This window comes from Sinocyclocheilus anshuiensis, unplaced genomic scaffold, assembly GCF_001515605.1.
Source record: "Sinocyclocheilus anshuiensis isolate Anshui unplaced genomic scaffold, SAMN03320099.WGS_v1.1 scaffold154, whole genome shotgun sequence".
In the NCBI taxonomy this organism is placed as follows: Eukaryota; Metazoa; Chordata; class Actinopteri; order Cypriniformes; family Cyprinidae; genus Sinocyclocheilus; species Sinocyclocheilus anshuiensis.
This window is the reverse complement of record NW_015546101.1, coordinates 3,019,382-3,043,644: the sequence shown is the minus strand read 5'-3', so window position 1 is coordinate 3,043,644 and position 24,263 is coordinate 3,019,382. Positions and strand designations below refer to the sequence as shown.

The 24,263-nt window shown below is 38.0% G+C and overlaps 1 protein-coding gene across 1 annotated transcript in view; it reads right to left on the bottom strand.

The window, feature by feature from the left end:
- LOC107700477 (D-glucuronyl C5-epimerase-like) overlaps positions 1 to 24,263 on the bottom strand; it is a 67,257-nt gene that overhangs the window by 5,568 nt on the left and 37,426 nt on the right. Inside the window, exons 2-4 of the mRNA XM_016502137.1 lie at positions 22,558 to 22,672; positions 11,309 to 11,814; positions 3,348 to 3,587 (exon numbers count right to left, since the gene is read on the bottom strand). Of these exons, the coding sequence (XP_016357623.1) occupies positions 3,348 to 3,587; positions 11,309 to 11,804 (736 nt within the window). The 5' untranslated portion in view covers positions 11,805 to 11,814; positions 22,558 to 22,672. The remainder of the gene's footprint in view (positions 1 to 3,347; positions 3,588 to 11,308; positions 11,815 to 22,557; positions 22,673 to 24,263) is intronic.

The window sequence follows — 24,263 nt, the reverse complement described above, 5'->3', positions numbered from 1 at the left end:
CAGTTTGATCCCCCAAAAAAAATCTAAGCATAAAAATATTAATACTGACAAATCTAATAATTGAATCTGCAATTAGGGAAAGTGGAGAGAAGAGATCCAGTCTGTGAATAAGCAGGAACAGTTGATTTGCATGGCAGACATGGAGATCCAGATTTTTTGTTTGTTCATTTGTTTTTAATATTCAACAGGCAAAGTTCTTCTAAATCTAAATGCAAAAATGTTCATAATTGTTTGAATAAAACAGACTACTGGGGAAAAAATCTGAATATTCATCTTGTGACCATCTTGTGATTATTTTAATAGAAGCAACAATAATATAATAATATATTAACAAAAAATATATATAATAACAAAAGCAACAATTATATAATAATTGTAACAATTTATATATATATATTGTAAGCCCTTGACCACAAGATTTGGTGAGATTAGCTCAAGTTGTCCACATAGATAATGCACCAGGCAGGTATTTGGTGTAACAGAACTTAATTCTCTTTATTTCTCAATAAGGTGAGGGAGTGGGGATGGGGAAAACTGTAACTAAAGCCTTTCTTCCTTCGGTGGTTGGTTCTTGGGGCAGCAGATCAATCTCTCTGAAGGGAAGACAGAAGAGGTGGAGGGTTAGTTAAAGTGTTCAGGCTACTCACGACCCACTGAGCTTCCGTCCTTAAGAACTTGTCCTGTGCTTGGGGTTAGGGCGATCCAGCATTCAGCATCTGCTCATCTCCCCGGCTGAGACCCTACTGAGGCCTCTTGGTTCCCTTTTATGTGGTGGTGGCTGATTGTTCCTAACAGCCTGCAGCTGAGGCTCCCTGTTAGAGGATAAAAAGTGAACACCTGTGTTGGAGCTATCCCTGGTCCTGAACCCTCTTACTGGGTGGCCCAGCCCTTGTTGCTTCCTCTGATGGGGCTCTCCATGGTGCTGAAGGTGTTCAGTCTGCTTTGTGGGGGACCATACCTCTTTCTGGCCGCCACAATATATATATATACACACACATATATAGGTCAGTGGCCCTTGGCTTGGTATTGTTAGCAGAATCCACCCCTTTGCGAAAACTAATTGAGGAACCCTGGTATAAACCCTTGCAAGCACAAAAGTTTGATGCATGTTTTTCCAAGCATTTTAATATTAATAACACTTTTTTCTGTTTTGAGCCTCTATGTATTTTTGACAGATTTTTTTTAATGGATTATAAAATGACATAAGGGTGAATAATTGGTGACAGAATTTTTAATATTTCTTTAAAATAATATGAAGTGTAATGCAGCTCAGCTAAAATGTTTTCCAATATTATTAGGGAAGTGTGAATTTGTTGATGAATGTAAAATTGTGGTAGATTGGCATGAAATGCGGTATTGTTTGCAGACTGCTGCTGTTTGGTTCACCATTTTAGTTCTGTCTATACACAAAGTAATTCCATATTTCACTTGTATATTACATTATCACAATTTGCTGCACATCACACCAAGTAAGCTGACAAACTACTGTCAGGTAACAAAATTTGTGCAATGCCGACATATTTTTGGCAAATTTTGGCGTCACTGTATTATTAGCGGTATAACACGTCTACAGTGGCTTTCTCTTGTTTCCCTTACAGTATCATTTGCATGCACAAACAAGTACATAAGTACAGATTCACACACACACACACACACACTAAGGGATAGAACTTGTGAATAGTGATGCTAAGGGTTGTCTTGAAGGCACAAGGTTTCACTTGTCAATTTCTCCTGGGGTTAATTAAATAGACAACTTGGTGTCAGAGAGGCAGAAAAGCTCCAACCATGAAACAACTTTAAAACCATCCATCTCACATTGGACAGTGCTAAAACTAATTTCTCCTCCAGAAGACTGTTGAACACAGTGCAGTGCAACTCGCTGCAAAGTGAGCAGATCAGTTTCCCAACTCTCAATCAAAGTACTTTATCTCTCTTTTTTACAGAAATGCACATTCAACATTTCATCCTAAAGTTATTTCTCACTGTTAAGAGACAAATCCCTCTTGCTGCCTCTGTCTGTGCTGCCTTCTGACAAGGTTATGCAGGACAAAAAGGAAACCAACTCATACTGAGAGGAGAAAAGAAGGCATGAAAGAGCACAAGAAAAAGAATGAGGCTTAGTACTCAAGCAAGAGAAAACATGCAAGACAGAGTAATATCAACAACATTAAAGCAACACAGAAAATAGGTCAGGAGAGGGATAAAGGACAAAAGCAAATCAAAGGAAAAGAAAAGAGGCAGCAGAGGACATTTTGGCTCAAACAGCACTATTTAATGCATTCATAAATCCATTACTTAAGGCAATGCAGAGACTAAGTGGATTTGTACTGTCCTGCTCTGATTACCCTCCCATCAATAGCAGTGATGTGGAGGACGGAGAGAGCAGGAGGGAGGCAGCGCCCTGCTGGAGCCTTGGACCAGTGTGTCCTAACTGGCCTCGCTCTAATCAATGCTCCGGGTGATGACACCAATTACTGCCTGCCAGCGCGACAGCCCTGCTAATTCTAATGGCTATTGATTAGCTCAATGCTAAGCAGCACGGTGTGTCCGAAACCCCAAAAATGCTGCCTTATGCCGTATCCTGAGGGAGGAACAGAATGTACTGTCTATTGTGATGTCGATTTCATCTGGTCGATTTCTGAAGGCTGCATAGATGTTTCCTTCACTGTATGCGATACCCCATAATATGTGCAATTTGGAGACTGAAAGAATAAAAATGCTGTCTGATGAAAGAAGACTTTTTTTTTTCATGATTCTATTTTTACAGAGAAATAAGCATTGTAGTCATTAAATAGCCTCTTTGTTATCTATAAAAGATGACAGTGGTACTTGAATATATTTTAAAAAGTTATTTCAGTAATGGTAAAGCTACATTTTCAGCAGCTATTCAGTCCTCAATGCCACATGCCCCTTCATTTCTTAAAAAAAAAAACATACTGACCGCAAATCTTTCAGCGGTAGTGTATGAGGCACCTTTAGTAGAGTGTGTTTTGACATTTTGAGGGTGTTTATGTGCATGCCCAGTGGAGCAGGACTGTAAGAGGCCATGCAAAGAGGCTGATAGAAGAATACAGAAGAGATAAGAAAATGTGTAGGGATGAAGAAAACTTAACTGGTTTGATTTCATCATACTAAAGGGTTTACATGACATTTAAAAAAAAAAAGATAAATTATTGTTATAGTCCAATTGACACTGAACTGTATACATACTAGGTGTGAAGCTGGAGGAGATAAAATACAAGATAAATAAAAAATAGAATGGAGTGTATGAAGAACAGAAGAATGCCAGACAAATGAAACTAGACAAAATAAACTGAAAGCATGTAGTTCAATATCTGCTTCTGTACCTGGAGTGCTGAACTGTCGTACTGATGTGACTCTGGTCTTGTCATAGACTCTGGTGAGAGAACAGCCTTTAGGGACGGTCCACACGCTAGACCTGCTGTCTCTCTCCTCCGCTGTGTCATACACCTCCATGTGGGGTGGCCGCTCTGTCAGGTTCTTACTGTAATGACTCAGGCCATACTGAGCTATCTGGATAGCATAGAAATACCCTTGAGGGCCCCACTGGGTGGACAAAGGTACTCCTGTAGGGAGGAACCAGAAGAAGAGATATTAGAAACTGCGTGTTGAACTGAAGAGTAACAAATTTAGTTTTTAGTTTAGTTCATTCGTTTTTTTTTGTTTTTTTTTTTAAAGAAATTCATACTTTTATTCAGTAAAGAAATAATAAACTGATCACTAAAAACATTTCTAATGTTCCAAAATATTTATATTTTAAATAAATGCTGTACTTCTGACCTTTCCATTCATCAAAGAATTCTGGGAAAAAAAGTATCACGATTTTCATGAAAATATTAAGCAGCACAACTGTTTATCATCACTGTTTCTTGACAATAAAATGAGCATATTAGAATTATTTCTGAAGGATCATGTGGCACTGAAGACTGGAGTAATGCCTGCTGAAAATTCAGCTTTGCCGTCACAGAAATTAATTACATTTTAAAATATATTAAAATTACAAAAATATATATTTTTAATTGTAATAATATTATACAATATTAGTTTTTTTTTTTTTCCTCAGATAAATGCAGTCTTGGTGAGCTTAAGAGACTTAACAATCCCAAACTTTTGAACGGCAGTGTATGTCTGGAATATTGCATTGTGTGTGTCTGTGTAAAGTTTGGGTGGTAAACTGAACTCATCAAGAACTAAACAAAGTTGGCATTTTCTTATTGTGACTTGGTGCAGTGTTAAATATCTGCTGCCAGTTCTTGGGGTGGTACTCACATTGACAATGGATTTGAACAGCATATTGGACCCAAAAGTATAATGCGAAACATATGATGAAACAAAGTCCCTAGATGCCCCCATAAAAAAACTTTTTTAAAAGTGAAAACAGCATTATAGACAAATATATCAGAACATAGCTGAAATCATTAAAAAACAAAAACAAAAAAAAACAAAACAATAAAAAATTATTTCCAAGCAACATAGCAACTTAGCACATTAACATAAAATTCAACAATCACAAGTGTTCATATACAGATTGTTTACCTTGATCATTTTAGGCTTCGAATTTAAAGCATTTTGAAAATCTGAAAATTAAGACATTTCACATTTATGTGTTTTATGTTATCCGTTTTATACCGATAGCTTTTAATGTTGAGTCTTTTTTTGTTTTTAACTCAAGTGTGATAATGTAAAGCAGTGGTTTCTGCCATCTTCATGCCATCCTCATTCATTATGAATAATCGTTTTTCTGGTTTCATGACTTTTACACAATTTAGATCAGATACACAATCCAGAGTACACAGTGACAAGTGAAAACGTATAAACCTTCAATTAGCCAAAGATATACAAAAGAGAAGTGAACACTGGGAGGAAAAAGGCACTGAAGCCCCTAAGCAAATAGCCTTGATCTGAAGTATGAAGTTGTGCTTTCCACACAGACATAAATGCTGAGAGCTACAGTTTACCCAGCTTTCATTCACCCTCTTTCCAACCTTTTCTTTTGTTTAACCACAGCTCATCTATTCTATAGCCTGGAATAACAATAATCAAGCCACAGGCATAACACTGCGACCACACTGCTGGTTTATTGCTGGCTTGAAAGGATCTATTCACAAACATACACATAAAAAACCGCATGCAGGGTTAAACACAGACATAACAAGGCAATATAGATGACAAACACACCAATGAGCCTGCCTCCCGCTTTCCAGGACACACACATACACACGCTGGCTCTAAGTGGGACCTGTATCAGGAGGCAGACGGGCACTGTGGAGGCACTCTCTGGCCTAGATACTATTCCGAGCACTCTGATCCTCTGCTGGAGGAGACGCCATCCCTCAAACTGAAGGAGGAGGAAAAAGGAGCTCTCTTTCACTGTCACCCCTCCGTACTCATCTCCTTTTCATTCCTTTTTATTCTCTCTCCCTCTCTCTCTCCTTCAGCGGAGACTGATGAGTCTGTCCGCTGTCTCTGATTATAGGCTCTCTGCTCAAACACACTGCCGCAGGCTCATGTGGGTTATTACCTCTGAGCTCAACACACTGTTTTTGTGCCTCCGACGCCTGGGATGAAAGCGAGGGGAACAGAACCTCTAATTAAAGGGATAGTTCACCCAAAAATGAAAATTCTGTCATTAATTACTCGCCATCACCCTGTAGCGCCATTTTGGAGAATATCCGCTGGACGTAAACAACGTATGCTGTTCTGTGTTAGCTGCATCACGCCCGATTCTGTTTCCTACGTTGTTGTGATTTGATCTCAACGAAAACATCGTATCCGTGGGACGCAGCTGACACAGAACAGCATACGTTGTTTACGTCCAGCTGATATTCTCCAAAATGGCACCAGGGTGATGCGGAGGAGACGAATTGTTGAATAAAGTCGTTATTTTTTTTTATTTTGCGCACAAAAAGTATTCTCGTAGCTTCGTATAACTGCAGATGAACCACTGATGTCACATGGATTATTTTACCGATCTCCTTGCTACGTTTCTGGACTTGGGAACATTTCATTTGCCTTGCTGTCTATGCAGAGTCAGACAGCTCTCAGATTCCATCAAAAATATCTTAATTTGTGTTCCGAAGATGAAGGAAGGTCTTACGGGTTTGAAACAACATGAGGGTGAGTAATTAATGACAGAATTTTTATTTTTGGGTGAACTAACCCTTTAAATCTTTGTTTTGTGTTTGCATGTGCAACACCTTTCAAAAAACGTCCATATTTACGAAATATGAATGAAATCTTCGGAGATGATCAAAGCTGCTTTCTGTTGGCATAATAATTTGATGCTGGACACGAAGATAAAAATACATGCTAACTGATTACCTCAGCGAGATCCAACACTGACGGACACCTGCAAGTCGCACAACCTTCACACCAGCACCGTAACATTCCCTGAACACTGGACTCAAGCCTGTTCTTAAATGTTACACTTATGCTTTGAGGCAGCGCTTGCTTTAATTTTCCATGGATACTGGAGGAGGCAATGCTTTAAACACCACATGATTCCCTACAGGCTCCTTCATTCCTACATGGTCATTACGGCTACAGAGCTTCTTGTAGCGTGCAGAACAGAGAGCGGCTCCATGAAAACAGACTCAGAGTAATGGACTGGCTCTTGGTTATGGAGGAGAAGAGGCTAGAAAGGAAACAAAAGTAGGGGACTGGTATGAACTCCTTTGCTTTTGTGCTGCCACAGACATTGAGAATTTCATCTCAACTCACAGACAACTCAATTTTTCCACCTGCCACAAAGGATTTTGGCATGAATGTACCTCTTTGCGGTGCTACAAACATGGGGGTTCTTTGAATACACACACAAAACAAGGTTTGCATGTTTTAAAAGCTTTCACCAGAAAAGAGTCGAAAGTGGTTTAATACTGAATGCTGATCAATGAGCTTTACAGACCAGAATGTCTGGATGTGCTGAATTTCTGCATTTTAGACAGAGTACTGTAGAATGCTCTGGTTTTTTTTGAGCATGTAAAGTGAGGTTTGTTTACACGCTTGTCATTGGATATGCTGACTTACACTCACACATGCAAACAAACAAACAGATTCGGCCTGCTTTAAATTAGATACATATCCATTTAATAAAAAAATTCTTCCACTTTGTTTGCCATTAATGTCCTATGAAGCACTATGAGAGACTTCACCGTCTTCAGTGAATAGTAATGATGTTTTGGTTTGGAAGGCATTCTTTATATTCCAGTATTGATCTAATTTGATTACTTCATTACCCAGTCACATTTTAAAACAATACTGAAGAGCAAATGGCACTGAGCGACTCTATTCTCTTTAGAGAGCATCACAAACGTTGTGTTAATAGCTTTGATATGGTGCTGTTAGTCTGATAGTCAGAGATCTGGGCTCTTAAAACAAAGGTTGCAGGTTTCGTTCCAGGTAGAGGTGATCCAAGAACTGGAGTGAGACTGGGATCAGAGTTCTGCTCTATCACTGTGATGCCTCGAACAGGGTACTTAACCCAGTCTGCTGAAGGACGGTCCTTGCAAAGAGATAGAGAGGTGGAGAGAAGAGTGAGCCAGCAGGAAATGATTGAAAGTAAGCTGTCAGGGGAGTGAAACAGTGCTGGATCACTGACACAGTGGAGAGAAAAATGCAGTTTCTGGACAGTAAAACGCCTCTGAAGGACACAACTGAGACCACCATAATCAGCTTTTTGTCATCTATCATTTTGAAATGCTTGTCATTTAGGTTCCTTAACAAAAAAGGAAATGACTGCTTTAATTTGGTTTTGCTTTTCCTCATTGACATTCACCAGAAGACACATGGGAGTCTGAGTGCAAAATTATTCTCCATTACATTTAAGGTCATCAAATCAGCTCTTGTGATTCAGTTCTTGGCTGAATCAATCCCACTTTCATTTGCTTAATGTATAGTCCATTGAGGGTGCATTACTTACTAAGAACCAGACGTAGATCATTCGAGCCTGGCTTCCAGGAAACTCCTCTCGGACTGCACTAAATGACTATTAATGGTTGCTAACAAGTTGTGTTAGAAATGAGGCAGGTCGCTTTGCCTCTCACTTCTCCCAGTGTGCCACAATTAAGTGCAGCTTTAATGTGACATGTATTTAGGTGAATCTTGATGATGAGGGAGAAAGTAACTGTGTGAGACACATTAGGAAAGCCAGTTACACGTAGGCCCAGACAGAATCTGCTGATTTTTCTCGCATTTTCTGCTCCAATTATGAGGGAACAAACCAGCGGAATGGATTTAAACAAGGCAACCTAACCCATTGAACACCTGTTATTAACATACACATCTCAGGTGGGGAGATGCATGGCCTCTTACAGTCCTCACATTGAGACATTAAGCAATAATTTATTTATTTATAGAAACACAGAAACTTTAATTACCAAAATAAAGTTTCAGTAACTAAATCTGGGTAATTTTGCAACTCTAGCATCATGGTCATGTTGAAGTGAGTTAACAGCTGACATGTTTACTTGTTGCATTTTATCCACATTGTGTGCATGAAATAGTCACTAAAAGAATCAAAACTCGTCATTAATCCTCAAATAAACAAATGATCAAAAACTGTATATACATATATATATGACCAAAACCCCAAAAAAGTATTTTTGGTTTCCGCCATACATACATTCATAAATACATACATTTACACATACACACACACATATACATATACATATATATACATATATATATATATATATACATAACACATTTTGTTGATAACGATAATTAGACAATATTTTGCTGAGCATGTTATTGTGCTGGTATTTTGGCAGGTTTAGGCTGAATCCCAAAGCTTTTGTTATTCTTAATTTTCTGTGCAGTGATTAGTTTGCAGGAGTAAAAGAAATGAACTTTTCCAATAAGTTTGATTTTGCAATAAGTAATTTGATTTTTACCTTTATAAAGGACAATTATTTCTAACCTAATGAAATGTATGCATCATCTTTTGTGTCAAATTATTGAATGTAATCAATAAATCTATATAGTAAGACACAATAGGGCTGTTACCAATCAAATGAAATCAGAATTTGTGCAATGCAGATGTGGCATTTAAATGCATTTACAAAGACTGTGTTTAATGCAGGACATGAATGCATTTAACCTGCAGTTACAAATGCATTAATAATGTTTTGATGTTTTAAAAACATTGTATATCGCACACCCCTAATATATATATATTTCGGTACGGTTCGGTATGTGCTATTTTAGTGGGGAAAAGGACTATACCAGCGGTGGCGAACTCCGGTCCTGGAGAGCCGCAGCCCTGCAGAGTACAGCTCCAACCCTAATTAAAACTCACCTGCCTGTAGCTTCCTAGTAACCCTTCAGACCTTGATTAGCTTGTTCAGGTGTGTTTGATTAGGGTTGAAGCAAAACTCTGCAGGGCTGCGGCTCTCCAGGACTGACGTTCGCCACCCCTGGACTACTATACTGTCAAATAAAAATAAAGAAAATAAGAACAAATAATCTAACTACAAGCAACAGCACAAATAAATACAACAGAGCAAAGATAAATAAAATAAACAGTGCTTTTCAGGTTTTTTATGGTAGCTCTAACATTAGTTTTTAGGTACAGAAATTTAATAAAGCAATCAAATGTTAAATAAAATTGCATATTTAACTGTATAAAGTGAAGATTAATCTTTATTAAAGTTTCAAAAGCTATTCAATCAAGTGCAGTGAGTGATCTCCTTGTCTTTTGTTGTTTGATTAACATTAAAAACACAGATAGCAGGTTAATTTAAAAAAATTTCATTAATTATATAGCCTTCTGTCACTTTAAAACAATGCACGGATCTAGTTCACTGATACTGTACGTTCAACCGACTATGTCTGCTAGGATACTCACCAAGATGGACTTGTTGACATAATTTTTGTGTGAATTTGTCCATTCAAGCAGAAGACTTGGAAGATAACTCAATATTTGCATGCTGTCTGAGACCTGAACGCGGGTTTGCGCGCTTCGGATTAGCGCACACACAAATCTTCTGACTGTGCGCTCGAGTTCTTATTCGTGTTTAAATGTTTGAATGTTAAACTGGCATGGCTTAAAGGGGTCATCGGATGCCCATTTTCCACAAGTTGATATGATTCAAACAACACCCTTTTTACCCTGTCAAAATCAGCTCTGCAGAAATCAACCCGTTTTTTGCATGTTGCTTTAAATGCTAATGAGCTCTGCTGACCCCGCCCCTCTCTTCTGTGGGGTGACGAACTGTGCTCTGAGAGACTGTTTACTTTAGCCGCATTTAGCCACGAAACTTGCTAAGTAGCACGTTATTAGGAAACAGCGATTGCAAAAATTCATAAAAAAACCCTTATACTCACTTCTGCTGTAAATGAAGCTGGATCACGAATGATTTGCGCGAACATAAACACATTTAGGCAGATCGGGGGTGCATTCCCTTCAGAAACAAATGTAATCCACTGCGTCTTCAGCGGCTCAGATGTCGGGACGACTGCTATGTTCATTATTACATCCAACAACAGAACACCTCAATCGCTTAGGAGACATTCTCGTCTACATCTGCTCCGGCGGTGAAACAATGGCGGTCAGACTGTTACAGCTCACTCAGGGCGGGTCTAAGGTAAGACGGCACGGCAACTGTCGTGGGAGTGGTCTTCGTCCGTGTGACGTCACACAGACAAGAAGCTGAGAACGGCTTGATTTGAAGGGATTAAATAAAAACCACTGGGTGGATTTGTATCATTATAGGGTAGATGTGTACACACACTGCCAACACACATTTATGTTCAAACAACATGTAAAAGTGAAATTAGCATCCTATGACCCCTTTAAATGAGTTTAGTTTAAATAAAGATAGCAACATGTGCTGTTCAAGTCTTACCTGCGCACATGCGCTATCAACACCCGGGTGATGACGGCATGAATGACTGGTCATATTTGAGCATACAGCACTCGCATTGAACAAAGTTTACAAAGAGTGACTGGTTTGTCCACTTTTTTTTTTTTGTTCATTGCTGTTGTTGTAATGTATTGGGAAGCCAGAATGCGTATCCATCGACAGAAACATAGGCCTACATTAGCCGAACTCTGTCTGTTTTACGTGTTGTTATTTTTAACAAGCCATATTACATATGTAAGATGTCAGATTTGTTGAACTGCGGTGCAAGTGCATGCCGAAACGTGGGTGGTACCAGGTGTAAACTGCAATCCATCTCAACTGATTACATGTGTTCGGACACCTCAGCATAGCATTACTAAGCAGCCATTATCAGAGAAGATCGATCAGAAATGAAGAGGTGCAACCATTACCACATCACTCACCTTCCACTCCACTGATGCACTTGACTCTGTCACGCACCTCCACGTTATACCCCTCAAAGGACATGAAGACGCCGCTGGGGTGATACGGCTCTCTCTGGGCATATACTTTGGAGTAACTGTGCGAAAACTCGAATCGATCGTAGCCGTCGTACTGTACCACCTTGCCGTACACCTCAAAGTACTTCTCCATCCAGCTGAAGGGCAGGTATACCTCACTGCCTTCTCGGCGGCCCCTAATGGTGACATCGTCATTGATCAGGCAGTCGATCTCTTCGTAGCGCACTCCACCAACCACAGGTGGAGGTTCGGGGGGCTGGGGCTGCTGCGGATGGCTGTCTATTTTCGGGCTGGGAGGGGGCTGGGGGTGCCGGGGCAGGAAGCGCAGCGCTTTCTCACTCGTACACTTGTTCCACAGAACGACCGTGAGCAGAGAGAGGAGAGCGCAGATCACTATCAGGGTCTTGTAGTGAACACGGGCTGCCAGACAACGCATCATCACTGCTTACCTGTAATACAAAGACACAAACGTACATTAAAGCACATTCTATGAAACACCCATTGGCTGAGCTGAAATAACAGACAAACATGCAATCACATGCTCAAACTCCCCGCTATACACCAGTGACATTTCAGACTTAAGTGTAATCAGTAATCCAGTCAGAGGAAATTTTATGCATACCTACATGGAATTAATCAGAGTTTAAAAGGTCTAATCAATATTTTTCCCTCTGCATGAATAATCAAATGCAGCATTAGAGAAATTCATATCTGTCTGGGCGACTGTATAAGCTGTTTTGCACATTGCTTCTAAAATTCACAGCAGCAGAAGAAAAGCATTTTTTTCTATATTTAATGTTAAAGGAATAATGTGCAGCATTTGACCAAAAAAGATTCACAATGGAGACAGTTTCTGGATTTACTAAAGAGAAACTTTTATATGTGCATGTTATTTATGTAATGTCTTTGTGTTATTTTAGCATTATTTATATACTATTATAGCATTTATGAATATTTTGAATTAGCTTTTATTTTCATGTTTTTAGTTTCATTTTAATTTTAGTTTAGGTTTTAGTAATTTTATTGTGCTTTTGGCATTTCTTTTGTTTTTAATGTTTTAAATTGTATTTTTTTTAAGTTATTTCTATTTAGCTATACACAAGACAACATTTCTCATTTTTGTTCTAATTTATGTTCAAATTGTTTAATTTTAAGTTTTTTTTTTATTATTTAGGTTTAATCTAATGCTTATGTTTTATTTTATTATACAATGAAAGCGACTGTAATATCAATGATGTATCTATTGAAGAAAAATCACAAAAACAATGTGTGAATAAAACTTTTGAGATGTTATACACTGATACTGGTCTGAAAATAATCATCTTTTCCAAATTAATTGTTCTTTTTTTTTTTTTTTACTGCCCATCTATTAACTTATTTGGTAAATGTGTTTCCACTTTAGTTTATGTGCATGTGTTTTTACAAAAAAAAAAAAAAAAAAAAAAGTATAGAAGAAAAAAAACCATAGAAGTTTTTTTGCACACTTTGGAAACTTTATTCGCATTTAGGTTTTTCCATTCATAATTTTTGATGCAATAGCTCAAAACTTGCATAAAAATATGTGGATGCAAACGCAACTGGTAGTTTATGCAATAACTACTGTTTTTACAATAGTCATAAGCAGAATAGAAAAGAAAGAACTCAATATTCTCTACATATCTTTACATTTCCTCTCTCAGAAATTATATTCTGCTGCTGCGGTTTCTGCACTTGGGAGAGAATCGCATTGACTTTGTAAACGTAGCTCATAACGCGAATCAGCAGCCTCTCACTCATATCATCCCTTCTCTCTCTTTGGCATGTTATCTTCCTCGCAAATAATAAAAATCAATAAGCAGAACAGCACTGCCTCTCACTACAACTAATTACTTTGCTGGGTTTGGCATGGACAAAACACCAATGCCACCATTAGCAGTCCACACCACTGTGAATCTAAAGCTAAGTCTAAGGTCAACGGAGAACAAAAACACATCAATCCATCAATCCATCAGCCCAAACGAAGTGCAACATAGTGCCAAACACTCCATATTTAACTAAATGAGCAAAAAGGACCCAGGCATGATGAATGGTAGTGGTACATACACGCCTTTAGCCTGCCCTACATACTAGGGCTGTCAAAAAAAATTTGAATTTCGAATATTCGTCGAAGTAAAAAAAAAAAATCCACATTCGAATGCAAAAACGTTGCATTCGAATTTTAGGTCTGCGTCAGCCATCAGGCAGCCTTATCAGTGGCACACAAGATGCGATGATGTATGTGTCATTGATTGCATTTGAATGCTTTTGTTAGCCTATCCAGTTGAACCCACTGGATGCGGCGCTGCTACGTTGTTCATTCAATATATTGCAGAAAACGAGAGCATCAGTGTGGAGAAGATGTTGTTTATGTCAAAACTGAAACCAAGTCATTCTCACAGAATGCATATTTATCTCATTTTCTAGAGGGACATCTATCAGCGTTGCACTCGCGTCTAACAGAGAGCGGCATGTTTAGAAAGCCATGTAAAATTAATGCAAGTTCAACTTTTAAAAAACATGTCTAAAGACGTTATGGTGGTTTTTCCCCATCCCACTGTATCTCATGTTTTTAAATGAAGAAAGTAGCCTACTCTTTGTGATTGGTTTTCGGTCCTTTGTATTAAACTATACATACATGCATGGTGCTGTTTTTTTTTTTTCTAATTAAGCAACTTTATTAATTATATATGGTTTATAAACATTATTTTAAACATTATGCACTTTTATTCAGAGATAGTCGTGTTATTTTATTACGCTTTGAAGAAACGTGCATAATATTTTGTTCGATGCGCCCTCTGTGGCCTCAGGAGAGAAGCCAAAAGCTTTTTTCCCCCTAACTGAAATTATGCCTTTTAAATTCGAATATAATTCGAATTTTGATCATATTTAAGTAAAAAATTCGAATTTAGTTTTTCAGTCATTTTGACAGCCCTACTACATACTGTATGTATTAGGTGGAAACCTGATTTCATATAGTTCTGAAACATTCACTGCTATGGAAGATCAGGGCAAGTGAATCATTCTTTCTTCCAATCTTCCCGTTTAATCCTCTTTGCAGAGTTTGCACTTGTTTCACAGACCTGCACATCTCTTTCTAATCTCTTCCCCCCTTTACTTCGTCTTCCACATGTCGACTCTGCATCCTCTATTCAGAGCATGCGGAGCAGAGCAGCGTCTGACTGCACCGTGAAAGATAAGCAGCTCATCTCATTTGCCAAGGCTATAAATAATTTGATCTTTCGCAGGCAGAGTTCAGATGCTGTTACTCTGAGATTCAGGGACATGCTAATTGTCCCTGAGATTCAGGGACTCCACTAATATGCAGGAGATATGGCTGAGCTCTGTATAATCCAGAGATCAAACTAAAAACAGGAGGAACACGGATGTAATCCCTTCTCTGAACAAGTGGCACAGCGGACTTAAAGGAAGAGTACACCATGTCCTAGGGAGCATCATACCATGCTAGATTTAAGAAAATGGTAGAGTGGCTTACGGCTGGTAATAGGAGACAGGGATGAATGCGGTTTAACAATATGCCGTCCCCACAGCTACAGCTGTGGCCGATCGGTCCCTAGGAAAGCAGGGTTCAGCTAACTTAACACAGTGCTCTCGAAAACTGAATTCAAAACAAGCAGTAGAGTGCTTCCCATCAGAATGTGCTTAGCGCTGTCTCAGTCGCCGAGACAACCTGACGCTGGCCACGCCCCCTCTGCATCCTCATCACGTTAATTCACAAGCTGCTCTTTCATCTAATGCAGACCGCTATCGATTCACCCCATCTTCAGTTGTTTTCCTGCTATCTCGATCAGGACCTCAACACCCACAGCTGCCCTGGTCAATCCAAATACAGCAATAACTGTATTCTTATGTCACTTTATATATATATATATATATATATATATATATAATAGTAAAAATAGTAAAGCACTTTATTATGTTTTTTTATTCAGATGCCCAATTACAGTCAATAAATACAGTCTAATAAATTTGTTAAGCACTGTATGTGCTTACATTTATTAGACCACCTGTCATAAAGAGAAAACACAAATATTTTAGGAATCTGTCAAAAACTTGTTTAAAACTAAACATTTTATTGTCATTTATTAGGCAAATAACAAACTGAAACTACTAAACAGTCTTTATTCACACATAACTGTTTTTATTTTGTAATGCCTCCTTTGGCTTCTATAACAGCTTGTATTTTTGCTGGCGTTGTGTTTATGTACTTTTCCACCGTCTCTGTTGTTATTGACTTCCAAATAGTTTCTAGCTGTTCCCAAAGACTTGCTTTTGATGAAACTTTTGTGCGATCTATCTTTGAATCCATTAAATCCCAACAATAATTATATTTTAGCATTAGAAACACTACTGTATATTAACCATTACTGAAACATAAAAATTATTTTGGTAATCACCAGTTCTGTTAGTTTAGGGCAGCTGTGGCACAAACCTTACATTGGGTGGTGGTCTAATAAATTCGTTAAACACTGCACATTTCATGAAATGTAAATACTCTGCACTGTGCAATACACACATGTAAATATCCTATATTATGTATATGACACTACACTCCCATTTTATTATCATTATAATTGCTATGCAAGTTAGGGTTGGGCAGATAGACGATGCCATCGTCCATCGTCGATGGCTGATAGACATCACGATGTTGAGCCGGCATCGTGATCCCCCCCCCATACCCCCCGCAATCCGCCGCATCCCAATTCCATGTTCGGAAAGAAAATTAAGTGTACTACAGAACCCCTAAAGGGAATAAATACGAGAGCTCCAGCTGTGGCCGATCGGTCCCTAGGAAAGCAGGGTTCAGCTAACTTAACACAGTGCTCTCGAAAACTGAATTCAAAACAAGCAGTAGAGTGCTTCCCATCAGAATGTGCTTAGCGCTGTCTCAGTCGCCGAGACAACCTGACGCTGGCCACGCCCCCTCTGCATCCTCATCACGTTAATTCACAAGCTGCTCTTTCATCTAATGCAGACCGCTATCGATTCACCCCATCTTCAGTTGTTTTCCTGCTATCTCGATCAGGACCTCAACACCCACAGCTGCCCTGGTCAATCCAAATACAGCAATAACTGTATTCTTATGTCACTTTATATATATATATATATATATATATATATATAATAGTAAAAATAGTAAAGCACTTTATTATGTTTTTTTATTCAGATGCCCAATTACAGTCAATAAATACAGTCTAATAAATTTGTTAAGCACTGTATGTGCTTACATTTATTAGACCACCTGTCATAAAGAGAAAACACAAATATTTTAGGAATCTGTCAAAAACTTGTTTAAAACTAAAAAATGTTATTGTCATTAATTAGGCAAATAACAAACTGAAACAACTAAATAGTCTTTATTCACACATAATAACCAAAAAACGTAATCTTTTGAATGACCTCCTTTGGCCTTGATAGCAGCTTGCATTCTTACTTTCCCACAGTCTCTATTGACTGTAATTGGGCATCTGAATAAAAAAATAATAAAAGAACTTTACAATTTTTTCTGCCTTTCTTGTAAAACAGTAAATTCGAAAATTCATGGATAACAACAATAATTTTATTTTAGCATTAGAAACAATACTGTGACTAAAGAGCTTGCACATACTGGTGGATGAACCATTACAAAAACATAAAAAATGATTTTGGTATTCATCAATACTGTTAGTGTAAGGTAGTTGTGGCACAAACCTTACATTGGGTGGTGGTCTAATAAATTTGTTAAGCATCATAATTAATCAACATAAATGCTCGTTCAAATAAAAATAAAAAAACTCTTGCCATTAGTATGAAATTACTGCAAAAGCAGCTTAACATGATGTAACATTTGAGTTACAAAAAAAGACTCAAAACAGATAAAGAAATAATTCAATTTATAATGGATAGTTATGACTAAATTCATAACTAATTCTATCATAAAAATAATATATTCTTGTATAATATAATATATTGTTATCAACATAAATAATAATAATAATAATAATAATAATAATAATATTAAATGCACCTTTCCAAAGCTCAAGGTCAATCTACAAGAATATTACAACATCCAATTACATTCAAGTACATACATTTTAGGTGTGCTCACACATGCACTAATTTTATTTTCGGGCTGGGATTCCAATTCTGAATCCATACTGAAAGGTCTGTTCATATGGACCTTAAATGCTGCAATTTGATTCACATATTTGTTTACATCAGCATAACATTTATTTCAAGCAAGACTTAACACACAAGTTGCCATGTTCAGAACAGGAGAAAGCCATAGTAATAATGTCACCGGAGCTACCGCAAGTATAATTTTACCAAATATTTAGTAAATATTCAGTCTCATCTAAATCTAAAATGAAATGTAAATAAACATACACACATGTGTATGACGTCGTAAAACACATGTAAACATATGCATCATGGCTCTGCACATGTGAGCAAGATATCTGAATCCAATTAAAAAAATAGCCACATTCAGCAGTTTACATGCTTACTTTTTTCCCTTTGACCGGATTATTACAGGTCTACACCACCCCTTTTAATCCAATCAAAAACCCATTCGGTTCGAGCCCTTTCGAATCAATTGAGGCTTTTCTATCTGCAAGAACCATCAAGCTGTTATAAAAACATTATTTGGGTGCCTGTAAACACAGCTAGTGTGTGCATGGGCGAGGGTAACTGGTATGAAAAGGGGTATGTTTTTAACCGTGAATACCCCTTCCGTAATAACAAACTCTTCCTTGTCTTGATCTCTTTGCACACGTCCCACTTTGTATTTCTGCATTACTTTGTTACAGCATCATGTGTAAACAACATCAAGCAGTCCAGCCCACTGATAATAAATCTACCAGGGTATAAAAGAAACAATGAAATCTACGTCTATGATCGCATAATATATACAGTCTTACCACCCAGCCCTAAGCCACACCTTCCCAGGCTGCTGTCCTCTGCTGGGGAACAGCTCAGGGAACAGTGGGAGGTATTGTTGACACATGAAAGGTTGTCAGTAAAGGGAGGACAGGCCTGGCACAGGAGAGCTGGGTGCAATGAATACCAAGCTTTCAGCTCATTTGTCACCACAATCCACACAGACCTGCTCCCGAGACTGCACGCCTGTCCTCCCCACTCAGGCCTGCCACGGGCTCTTCATGTAACACCAGACAATGCAGAAAGGAGCTGGAGCCCTATTCATGATTTTTTTCTTATATGGTACAGCTTATAATGTGCAAGTTATGGTAATCACAATCAATTCTACTAAAGAGCATAAAAGCTTGAAATATTGCCTTTAGAATTAAGAATATCTTAGAATGCCAAATAAAGTGACAAATCTAACCACAGGGTATTTACTAATGTGCATGTTTAATCCACTAGGAAACTTCTGTCAAATCTAAAACATTTTGTGACAAGGGTTTGGCAGTGAAGGAAACAGATTGAGAATCGGAGTCCTATTTAAGAAAACCTAATAAGGGTTAAATGGCATCCAACCATATTTTGAAATGCCACAGGGAATAGGATTTCCTGCTCTATTACACAACATATTAATCACAGAATACCTCAAAAATGAGCCTTTGTGCTGGCTCGTACATCTCAAGCCAAACACAAGATTTTGATCATATACAATATGGCTTCTGGAAAAGAAGAGCAAGACTCAGAAGGGCAGTTACGCCCATGTTGAAGTCTTTTATCACTCATTGGTTGGCTGGAACCATAGACGGCAGTTTGCCAACTGCATGCAAACAGCTGCACAAAATTGTTAGCATAACAGAAATCACTGGCTAAATTTGCGGTCAGAACACAACCCTGGATCATGGCACCCCAACTAGTGGTAAGCACTCAATGGCCGACAGAAGTTCATTCGTCAGTCATTATGACTAAAAAACAGAAGATAGTTAGATGATGCTCATAATAACTAAAGCTGCAATAAACGTCATTACTATTCCCTTAAAGACTAAATAAAAACATTTAATTAAATTTTTTTACTGTTCACAGGGCTTTGGTTAAGCAGAAAATTATCATAAATGTTGCTTCAGAGGTGGTTCAAATTACCGTTTTGATGTAAAAAATATGAGACCATTTTACAATAATGTGCACTCATGAATCTTGTACAATAATGTTTATCAAAGTCTATAAGCATGATCAATGATCATGCTGTCTTTAAGCCAATTTTGGACATTGTGCTTACACTGTATTGTAAAATGAGAAATAATATTGCAATATTACATGATATGTAATGTTCTTGAAAAATTCACAGCCAAAGTTGCTTCATGGTGCAATGGCCAGGATCAGGTGGTGGCATGCTCCTCCTAGTCGATGACATAGTCTGACCTGCCAACAACAGCAGAAATAGTACAAGTCCAATGCCAAGGAGATGTGTTGCCCTCTGGGCAGCACTGAGAAGTGAGTCATATGTTTGAGCTTAGGTGTGTCAGGTCTAACTAAACTCTGGACATTTCCACTCCTCTGAACTGCTGATCAGCCTGGGGATGAATCGAAGGCAATCAGCAGCTTCAAAAGGAGCTTATTACTGATGCCAGACCTGGAAGCTAAAGAATGGGTGCAGATAAATAAAAGTAGTAAACCAATGAAACAAAAACACACCAATCCCCTCTGTTCTGGTGTGAAACAGCTACATTAGGCTTATTAGAGAAAATGATATTACCAGAGGGACATCACAGGGATTCCCCCTGTGTAACAGATGCAGCCCATAATAAGCACAGTTGACAGGCTAATAATAATGCACTAGATGTAATTTAGTGTAATTCTCATTAGAAAGGGAGTACGGGAGAACTCCCGTATCAACAGAACGGCATTTATAGAGGACACGAACTGGGGTCAAGACTTAAAATTAGCCCTTAATTTTGGTGTAATATCAGGAGAGTAAGGCTCAAGCCCAGCCAATCAGATGCACTAGGACTGAACCTCTTCGCAGGTTTGATCAGATATTAGTCTGAGGTTGTTATTTACTCTCCCACTAAGATGCAAATCCAGTTTATAGCTGGAAAGGCAAGATGATCAAAGAGCAGATGTTGCAAAGATCTTCTTCTGGCTGTGATTCATGATCTAATCAACACACCTGTTCCAACAACAGCAACATGAAAGCCCTAGTAAAAACAACTTTGGCTTCTACGTGAATGCAATTAACCACAGCATATCCAGAAGTAGCACTAAAGACAGTTGGAAAGAGCGGTGTATAATCCATGAAGATACCTGACTGATAAGAGAGAGAGATTTCACTAAGAAGGCTTAAAAGGAACATCATTCCCATTGTTTACTTGTAGCTCACTATAGTACGCAGATGGGGTCACAGGAGAAGATTTTTATGGATTGCATGTTTTTTTTGCCATATTTTAAAAAGAATACCTTGAACTTAATATTCAATTTAATATATTATTATTCATACAATTATTTATATTATTTTTAATTAAATGTATTAATTTTTTTTTATATTTCTCCCCTCAATAACTATTGTTCTGTTTCATTCCCAGTTGCTGTTTATACAAAATTTTTAAAACAAGCAGCTTTGCCATAATTATATCAGAAATAGTGGATGATACATATTACATTACATGGGGAGGCCTTTGCAAATTGTGCTGGACATTGTGGGGCATTTGAATTAAAAAAAATTGAGAACCACTGACCTACAGACCACATTATGGGAAGAAATTCTACACATGCCCAAATCAGTCATTTCAGGTTTTAGGGATCAAAAAAAGTGGGCCATTACAGACATTCCCAGAATGACAGCATTACATCATATTATGTCAGATTATTTGGTATATTTAAAAAATTTAAATATTACAGAAAACAAAAAATTTTAAATCAAATTTACTGGTCAATGTTCTATTTAAACTAGTCTGTGTGATAAACCAGTGTTTATAGGTATATCTCTTCTGGCAGTGGGTAACAGGCAAATTGTTTTGAAGGTAATGCTCCTCATCCAATTCATCAGCAGTCAGGGGATTAGACCTGTTATATTACCAAAATGCTTACGATCTTACGGCCAACGGGGGGATTATTCACTTCTCGTAAAATGAAGCAAACCATCTGACAGAGCCATTATGACCCCCACCCCACACACACACACACACATAAACAGCATTAGCAAACATACTGAAGTCACTCTTACACATATCCTAACCAGATGCGATGCAACACGATGTGGCGACTACCGATGGGAATGAAGACTAGATATCGATATAGATATAGACTAGACAGAGACTGCAACATCCAGTTATTTAATCTCTGTCAGTGTGAAAGGAGCTTTATGGGTGGAAAAAGGCTGATCATCAGATCAAGCTGAAGACAGATGGAGCGTGTAAAACAAGACAGAATAGCATTCATAAGAGTCTTGCATGGATGATTTGACAAGATATGAGGCTTAAACTTAAATCAGACCATACTGTCCCATTTACACACACCTAATAGTCTAACCGTTGTACTGACTGACTAAAGAGGAGGTATAAAAGTCCTGACTCATGGCTAAATCCACCTTTACTTCATTTGTGCAAAGTGGCTTGTTATGTAGCTTAGATCTGTAATAAGTAAATTAGGCTCTGTCAGTAAGTTAGTGGGATAACTGGGATTTGTCTATATTAAAACAAAGACAGTCAAAAGTCTGGGGTCAGTACATTTTTTTTTTTTTTTTATTCAGCAAGGACGCATTAAATTGATCAAAAGTGACAATTAAGACATTTATAAAGTTACAATAGATTTCTATTCCAAATAAATGCTGTTCTTTTGCACTTTCTATTTAAAGGATCCTGAATCCTGTATCAGAGTTTCCACAAATATATAAAGCAAAACTGTTTTCAACACTGATAATAAGAAATGTTTATAAGCACCAATTCAACAAAAATAATGATTTCTGAATGATCATGTGACACTGAAGACTGGAGTAATTGCTCCAGTTCAGTAATGGCTCGAATTCAGCTTTGCCATCACAGGAATAAATTACATTTAAAAAAAATATTACAATTAAAAAAAACATGATTATTTTAAACTGTAATGATATTTCACAATATTACTGTTTTTACTGTATTTTTCATCAAACAAATGTAGCATTGGTGGGCAAAACTTTTAAATAAACTTTGTACAATTGTACTTCCGATTTTGTTTTGTATAGAGATTTCAATGTGGCATGACACCAAAGTCAGCCGAAATCTTACCCAGCTTCAATCACCAGTGAACGTCTGACTGTGCCGTCATTGCGCTTTATGCCACAGTTTTGATCCTCTGCTCCGATTCATTTAGGGATCTGTTTGACAAAATAGTCTGTCATACCTGAAACAGAGGAAACAGAAACAGTAATGAGATATTGATCCAGCTGAGCTGTGTGAACAGAAGAATTTATAAAGTTTATTTTTTAAAGAACAATTTTTAAAACCATTTTCTGCAACCCGAGGATTAAGTCATCACCGTGTCCTTATCTCTTCTGAGGTGGTGGCCCAATTTCAGATATCATCTATTAACACCAGCTAAGCCTGGTTATTGGTTGTCCGTTTGATTCGATGGCATATCCCATTCCTGGCAATCTGATTGCAAACAGCTTTAACAGCTTCCAAATAGGACAAGTTATTCAAACCACAGATTAAATATACTATCAAATATCATCTGATGGTGTTGGAGGTTGTGTGAGTTGACTGTTTGGTCGGATGAATGGCAAAGGCAGCGTTGTTGTAGGATGTTAAGATGAGATCAACTCCAAGCTAATTAAGCAGTTATTCATAAATGAAATCTGTGAGTGCAAATGAAACTGGCACAGCACATTTGGCCTAGGCGTTAAGTACACTTTCACGACAAGGAACACTGACTTACAAGCTTTAAATAGACCATAAATGATGGAGAAGAAACAAATACATATTAGTAATTGCATTCATGATGAATTTACAGGCTTGTCGACAGCCTGGTCGTTAATGTAGTGACGATCCATCAGCCGTGGTGTGTGGAGAGTGACTGCAATTCTTCACCCCACAATTAATCGGCGCCATAACAGTCTTCCAGCACCCGAGGAGAGGCTTGTTAATTTAAAAACTGCAGTAAATCACACCGTAAAGAGGGTATTGATCATTTTCTATAAAATGAAAATATAGACGAAGCACTTAAATCAGATATTTGCTAGTTTATAACATTCTGTCGGATACAAGCCTCATTGACAAGGCTCCCATTTGTCACAATGTAACAATGTTATGGCGTAAAAAAAGAATAGGTATACCAGGAGGATAGGTTTAGATAGGTGTAGATAACTTATGGTGATTCAGCCAAGAAGAGCTTTAAAAGGCAACATAAGCAACACACATTTTCATTAATCCTTCCGGGAAAATTTATTTAATGCTTTTCATTGCACGTCTGCTTAATAAAAAGTCACGGAGGCTGAGCTTCAGGATGCCTGTCTGGGAGTCAGCAATAAAATCTCAGCATGTCAGTGCTAGTTTAAAGGGGTCATATGATGCAATTTCAATTTTTCCTTTCTCTTTGGAGTGTTACAAGCTCTTGGTGCATAAAGAAGATCTGTAAAGTTGCAAAGACTAAAGTCTCAAATCCAAAGAGATATTCTTTATAAAAGTTAAGAGTCAGCCACACCTACCTAAAACGGCTCGTTCTAACACGCCCCCACATACCTACGTCACTATCTGGGAAGATTTGCATAACACCGCCCAAATGTTCACGCAAAGAAAGAAGGCGTAACTTCTATTCTCACTGTAGTATTGTTGCGGCCGCCATGTCGTGAAGGCGCTGTGTGTTTCGTTGTGAAAGCGAAACTACTTTGTTTGCCCTTCCAAAAGAGGACGATATCTGCTTCGTCATGCCTAGAGCTGATCCGTGCTGGTCGCTGAGGAAATACAACAACTTTGCACTGTGGATCGCCGGATCG